Source organism: Vidua macroura, chromosome 13, assembly GCF_024509145.1.
Source record: "Vidua macroura isolate BioBank_ID:100142 chromosome 13, ASM2450914v1, whole genome shotgun sequence".
NCBI lineage: Eukaryota > Metazoa > Chordata > Aves > Passeriformes > Viduidae > Vidua > Vidua macroura.
Window position 1 is genome coordinate 8,920,934 of NC_071583.1, and position 6,493 is coordinate 8,927,426.

Below are 6,493 nucleotides of genomic sequence, written 5' to 3' on the forward strand. Positions count from 1 at the left end.
AGGGGAGATGCTGATGGGAAGCTGTGCTCTGCTGATACACGAACAAAAACACATTGTCTTGGTACATGGGGGGACACAAATCCCTCCCAAGGCTTCCCCTAAAATGCAGGTGGGCCAGTCTCCCATGGGAAGCTGGCAGCTCCGTGCTGGAGCAGCTTTGGCAGACTGTCCTTGCTGCAGTGTCACAGCAGGCGTGGGGACAGCAGAGGGGTCTCACAGGGAGAAGTGCCAGGCTCCAGAAACATCAGCTGAAACTGATGTTCCATCCAGCCCAGGGCTGCCCCGCGGCCAGGGTCAATAACACAGCGAACCCTGGGAGGGGACCCACAGCAGGGCTGGGCAGGAGGAAAAGCTCTTCTCTCCTTCCTCATGACGCAGCAGCCTGAAATCAACATTCAGCCCAGCCCTGCTACAGCCCGCTGCTCCTTATTTACCCTTCAAACAGGAAAAGCAACTCTCAACACAGCTCGTTTACAAATTTTCTGTCAAACATTACTGCTTTAGTTGACATTAGGCTCGTGAACTCTCAGCACCCATCTCACAAGTGACAATTCGCCGCAGGGCTCCAGCGTGCTTGCCAGGACAGAGGTTCAACAGACTGCAGCCCCGAATTTCAAAGGTAGGAGTGGTCCCAGCCCCTGGGGGAGCCCAGCGTGTGGGGTGGCAGTGCCTGTCCCATCAGTCAGGGTGGCAGAGGGCAGCAGATGGACTCTCCCGGGTAGGAAATAGTTCATGCTCCAAATTACAACCACTGCCTGTCCACGGGGTGAAGACACGCCAGGATTTGGCCAGGTGAAAATATTTCTGAGTTTAAGTCAGGTGTCCACAAAGCTGGCTGCTCTCCTCAGCACAGTGGTGCTGCCCTTCCTCCCTTCTCCTTTGGATTTTAAGGAAGACAAGCTTGTTCCCAGAGATTCCCCTGACTGGGCAAAGCCAGATGACAGCTTGTCCTCAGAGAGCATTTTGCAATGCCTAATATTTGAAATCTACCTTGCATCATCCCAGAAGAAAATGCAGCAGAGCTGCGATTGAAAGTGTCCACCTCGTTGCTATCAGCAGCACAGAAAAGGCTGGTCCATGACCAAGAGCAGGCCAGGAACGAGGAGCACATGGGGCAGCAGACAGGGAGGGTTCTGAGGCTCCAAAGGGAAGTGAGCTCGGGCTGTGCAGCCTGCTCCAGGACTTAATCAGGGTGGGACCTTCTGCGTGGTAAGAATTTGTATATCTTTGATGACGTCCTCACTATTGCAAATGTGACTGAAGATAGCAATTATCTTCTCATCTAGAATCTGCCTGGCTTTGGTGGCTTACAGGCACTCTTTAAGGCATTGCCTTCTTTCCTCAGGGTGACCTGTGACTGTCAGTCCTTCCCAGCTGTGCTCTCTGCCCACCACCATGCGGGTAACAAGTAAGGAGGGACAGATATTTACTTTTCTCTCTCTGTTTTTCACTGGTTCTTTATGCCTCCTTCTCATCTACATGATGCCTTCCAAGCCCAGCAACCCTGCCCTTCCCCTGCCAGGGACATGGGAAAGGGCCTTTGTATAAGCATCAGGTTTTTACAAGATTTGTGTCGATTTCAGCCTGTTGTATTTTTCCCAGTGAAACCTTCTGTGACTGGGAAGAGATGGCTATTGAGACGTTCCTGGTTCCATAAGAGCCATTCAGCTGCAATAAAAGTACATTTTTCTGCTCTCTTTCCATGCAGGACTGGAACGTTTTGCTCTGATGAGCGCTGCTTTAAAGCCAAATGCCAATCACAGTTGTATCAGCAGCTGCTCGGCTGTAGCTAGTGACTAATTGGGGGATAGCAGCCTTCCCAGCACTGGGAACATAAGAAATATTTGGATTTACATAGCTTTCTGAGTAATTATCAGATTTACTTTAACATAGAGAGAAATATGAATAGTGCCTCCCAGCAGAGCACTAATGCCTATCTGAGCATCACCACGTACTCTGGAGATAGTAATTAAGAGATCAGAATCCATCTGGGGGGTGAGGGATTGTCAGCTGCCTTCCCGCACCATGCAAGCACTGGCTGTCACCCTGTCCTGGGGACACAAATCCCGGTAAACCAGAGGGATGATCCGGTGCCCGCCCCGTGCTGCAGCTGCTGCTCTCAGCCCGCCCCTCTCCCCCCCTGCAGGTGTGATCCGGTCCGTGGTGCTGCTCGTCACCCTGCTGGGCTCGTGGTTCCTCATGCAGACGTACTTCCAGCACAGCTGGAAAGCCATCAGCCTGCGCAGCTGGCTCGGTGAGGCACCAAGGGCTCCAGAGGGAGGGTGGGAGAGGTTCCATTGCGAGCCAGCCCCCAGAGCCGGGTATAGCTGCCCTGACCACTTGTAATTGCGGTCTCTGGCCGAGGCTTTAGCCACCAGCTCTGACCACTAGGGCAGGACGGGACAGTGTGGTGTGGTGGGAAGCTGCACTGGAGTGGGTGGGTCCAGGAATGCCTGCAACCATGGGAAGCAGTTTTAGAGAGCTGAGCAGGTGCCTGAACAGCTGCTCCTGGCTTGGGGAAGAGCCAGCAGCTCTCCAGGGTGTCTAATCCTCCTGCTTGATACCCACAGGTGCCACGAAGAAGCCCAGCAGTGAGTATTGCTCTCGACTTCATCACACAACTCCACTACAGGCTTCAGGGGGATGGTGGAAGCCTGGGATCTCCTTCAAGAGCCCCTTCCCCGAGGCAAAAATCCCCCTCTCCCAAACACAGGGGATTTTGCTACTGCACACAGCAGTGGGGTCTTTGGCAGGCCCCTGCCTTGGCCAAGAATGGGGAAACTGGGCAGAAAAGCCCCAAGGGTCTTGCCTCGGACACCAGCTCCGAATGCTCCCGGCACACACCATGTGTCACACCTGGAGCAGCACCTGGCCTTGGCACCATAAACCTCAAACAAGAAGCTGGTCCCAGCTCCAGGACAAGCCTCCTTCATGGAAGAAGCCCCAAGTGTTGCCCCCTTAGTGGGCCACTGTATCCCTGCCCAGCCCCGCTCAGCCCCTCGGGGACACGGCCAGTGTCTCCCCATGGGGACAAAGCCAGGACTTTCAGCTCCACTCCTCCCTCACAGGTGAGAGGCTGCCCCGGCACAAGTGCGGGAACCAGAAGAGCTGCCCCCAGAATTATTTTGCCTTCAAGATCATCAGTGGTGCTGCAAATGTGGTGGGACCCTCCATCTGCTTTGAAGACTTGGTGTAAGCAGCACATGGCAGGGACAAGGCAGCCGTGGCTGGCCTGGCCTCCAAGAGGGCAAGTTTGGTCTCTGCCAAGCACATCAATGGCCATCACAGAGTATTTTTGGTTAAAAAAAAAAAAATTAATTATATTTCTTTGCTACCACTTCTGGTTATTTTGCCATCTACAGCCACTTCACCCCACCACCGTTTCACTGGCATCAGCATCTCCAGAGCATCCCTGCACTCACTGGTGCTCTCTGCTTTCCTTTCCAGCCTCATGAGCAGCGTGAAAAACAACATTGGCAGAGGCCTGAACATTGCACTGGTGAATGGTGAGTCAGACAGGCACTGACCCCCTTCTCCCCACTGCCAGGGGTCCTTCCTTCCCCAGGAAAGCACAGGCCACTGAAAACCCCATCCCAGGCACTGTGGCTGAGCCAAAAGCACATCCATGTGGTGTTGCATGGGGAGCACAGCCACAGTTATGGCTGCAAGCACTGCCAGTGAGAAGGGAACCAACCCACCTGGGCTGTGCACAACCAGCTCCACAAACTCCTCCAAGCAGCACAGTGACCATCGCAGCAGTTACAACACACTGAGGGAAGAGCAAAGCATTTTGCAAGGAGCCCCAGGCTCATGGCCAGGCAAAGCCCAGAGCCACCCCAGTGCAAACTCACTGTGCTCTGTTTTCAATTTTAACCTTTCAGGAACAACTGGGCAGCTCCTGAAAACCGATGCCTTCGACATGTACTCTGGAGGTAAGCACAGTCACTCCGCTCCTTGGTGCTTCCAGCCAGGGCTCACACCAGCCCTGCTGGCTGCTTCAGCTGCTTCTCTGCCATGTATTTAATGGTAAAGTCAAGTGGGCTTTGACCAGACTTCCCAGTCTGGATGGTAAAAGCCCAACTTTCCCTGAGGCCATCAAGCGTGGATTCCTCACAATGCTTCCACATCCAAGATTGGCTTCTCACTCCTTTTACAAGCATGTAATAGCCTGGAAAACATGATTTCACTAACCTGAATAAACCAAGGCATTTGAGACTTGAGAAATGTACTTTCTGAGCTCAGGTAGTTACACTAATCCTGATACTTTGCAACCTGTAACTCAGTTTTTGCATACTGGTGGTGGCTGAGCAGCTGCTCATTCCCCTGTCTTTTGCAGCAGGATAAATGAAGGAGCTCAGGGAGACCTGGCCCCCTCAATCATTCCTTGGGTTTGCAACCTACTCTTGGTAACTCTGGAGTTTTAAGGAGATTTAATCTCAATATAATGAGATTTCCAAATTCGCGAGCGAGATGCTCGGTGGGAGAGGCACTGGGAAGAAGGCAGCAGTCAGCTCATGTGCCGCTAGATGGGGCATTGGATTCAAGCATCCCACAGATGCAGGATGAGGAGTAATTCCCCCAATACAGCCAGAAGCGCGATGGCAGGGAAAGCATCTCTGTGGCCAGGCAGGTTCATTTCTTGTGTTAGGAGGTAAATTCACACAACCGGATTTCAGAGTTAGCAAGCAAAGCTTAGGAGGAATTTCTGCCCTGCAGTTGTTCCAAAAGGAGAACATCAGTCCTGTGCACCGCAGGAGAGCCCAGGTGGGAACACAGGATGGGGAATGCATCATTTGGGAGCCCACCATTCGCCCAAATCCTGGCTAGCACCAGCACAGCCAGGTTATTTTCCACCAAACCAGAGGAGGCTCCCCCGTGCAGAAGTACCTACTAAATCCCTTTTTTCTCTCCCTAATGCTTTTCTCTCCCAGACATTACCAAGCTGCAAACCTTCCTCCAGGGGATCAAGCATGGCACCCTTGTGCTGACAGCAAGCTACGATGATGCTGCCACAAAGTGAGTTTGCCCATGGAAGCAACACCAGGCTCCCCCAAAACACACAACTGGGGGAGCTGGACATGCTGCTGCCACCAACAGAGAGGGTAAAAGAGGGGACACCCACCTGGCACCCCAGTGACACCTTCTGACCCTCTTTCAGGATGAATGACAAAGTACGGGCATATTTCAGAGAGCTGGGCAGCAGCCACGTGGGCAACCTGCGCTTCCGGGACAACTGGGTCTTCTTGGGAGCAAAAGGGCTGATGAACAAGAGCCCCTTTGAAAAGGTACATGGCCCTCCCCTGCCATGAGCTCTGCAGGCTCCACCCTCTCCATAGCACCTCCCGAGCTATGAGCTACGTTTCACCCACCTGTCTGCAGAAGACAAGGACCAGTGGCATTATCCCCCACGCCAAACCAAGCTGCAGCTTTTGCCAACTTGCCAGCTTGCACTGTTCCAACCTCCTTATTCATCTCTCTCTCTTTTTCCTGCAGCACATTAAAAATGATGAAGAGACAAATAAATACGAGGGCTGGCCTGAGCTGTTGGAGATGGAGGGCTGTGCCCCCAGGAAGATGGACTAGCATCAAACTGCAGCCTGCCATGGAGGGCAGCTTCACCAGTCACAGAGGGACACCAGCCCCGTCGTGGGGACTGCAGCCTCTCTGCTGCCAGCCCAGCAGCTGCTGCCTGCTCATGAGAACTGGCTGTTTCACAGCAGGAACTGTGCAGGGCTTGGAGAAGAGCTGTACAAGTGCCTGCAGAGCTGAGCAGACACATGGCAGACTGCAGCCAAGCCATCCTCATCTATGGGTCAATTTGGGGTATTATATTTTTCTATCTTTTAACTAAAAACTTTGTAGAAGGTTTTGTAAATTTCTTAAATGAGATTTCTAATTACAAAACACTACCTTCTCCCTTCCATTTTCAAGCATAATCAACACTTTCTCCCACAGGCACAGCATGCCAGGTCCTCTGCCACCAGTCGAGCATCACCATCACCCATCCCACAGCCCTGCACACAGGAGCTCCCCCTCCCCACATGGCACTGGGTAAAGTCATCGCTGGGGATGCTCAGACTTTGGTGGTTTCCCCTTGGAGCTCTTGCCAATGTTCTACAGTCTTCTACAGCCACAATAAGGCCAGAAGTCCACAGGGATAGCATGCAGCAATGTAGGTTAATATTTGCAGACCAGAGTATCATTCCTGGGTGTTACAAACTGGTTTAAACCCAGAAGAGCAAAGAAAACTAACTCTCTGTGTATAAAACAGAAAGAACTTTGAAGGTTCAAAATATTCCCAAAAACGAGATATAAAACAAACAAGATTAAATGTTGATGCCAAAAAATTTGATATATTTTGATTTAATAGAAAGAGTGGCAAAGAGAAAGAAAGTGAAAAGTAGGGAATAGTTTGAAAATGCTAGGGTTACTTTTAAAAGCACAAGATAGGTCACCACCTCACTGTGCTACCTTGGCTGCTGCTGAGACAGGG

The 6,493-nt window shown here is 52.0% G+C and overlaps 1 protein-coding gene across 1 annotated transcript; it reads left to right on the forward strand.

The window, feature by feature from the left end:
- Window positions 1-554: 554 nt before the first annotated feature.
- FAM3D (FAM3 metabolism regulating signaling molecule D) lies at window positions 555-5,861 on the forward strand. The gene is made up of 10 exons (XM_053989057.1): window positions 555-619; window positions 1,346-1,408; window positions 2,147-2,254; window positions 2,571-2,591; window positions 3,069-3,192; window positions 3,448-3,506; window positions 3,882-3,932; window positions 4,932-5,016; window positions 5,159-5,285; window positions 5,494-5,861. Exons 2-10 carry the CDS (start codon window positions 1,396-1,398, stop codon window positions 5,581-5,583), a joined length of 678 nt encoding a protein of 225 aa, XP_053845032.1. The 5' UTR covers window positions 555-619; window positions 1,346-1,395; the 3' UTR covers window positions 5,584-5,861.
- Window positions 5,862-6,493: the final 632 nt, after the last annotated feature.

What these genes read in the sequence shown, in the direction of transcription:
- FAM3D (XM_053989057.1), top strand. An exon ending in CAGCCTGCGCAGCTGGCTCG is followed by an intron (nt 2,255 to 2,570) that starts GTGAGGCACCAA and finishes TGATACCCACAG; the next exon opens with GTGCCACGAAGAAGCCCAGC. An exon ending in ACAAGAGCCCCTTTGAAAAG is followed by an intron (nt 5,286 to 5,493) that starts GTACATGGCCCT and finishes TTTTTCCTGCAG; the next exon opens with CACATTAAAAATGATGAAGA.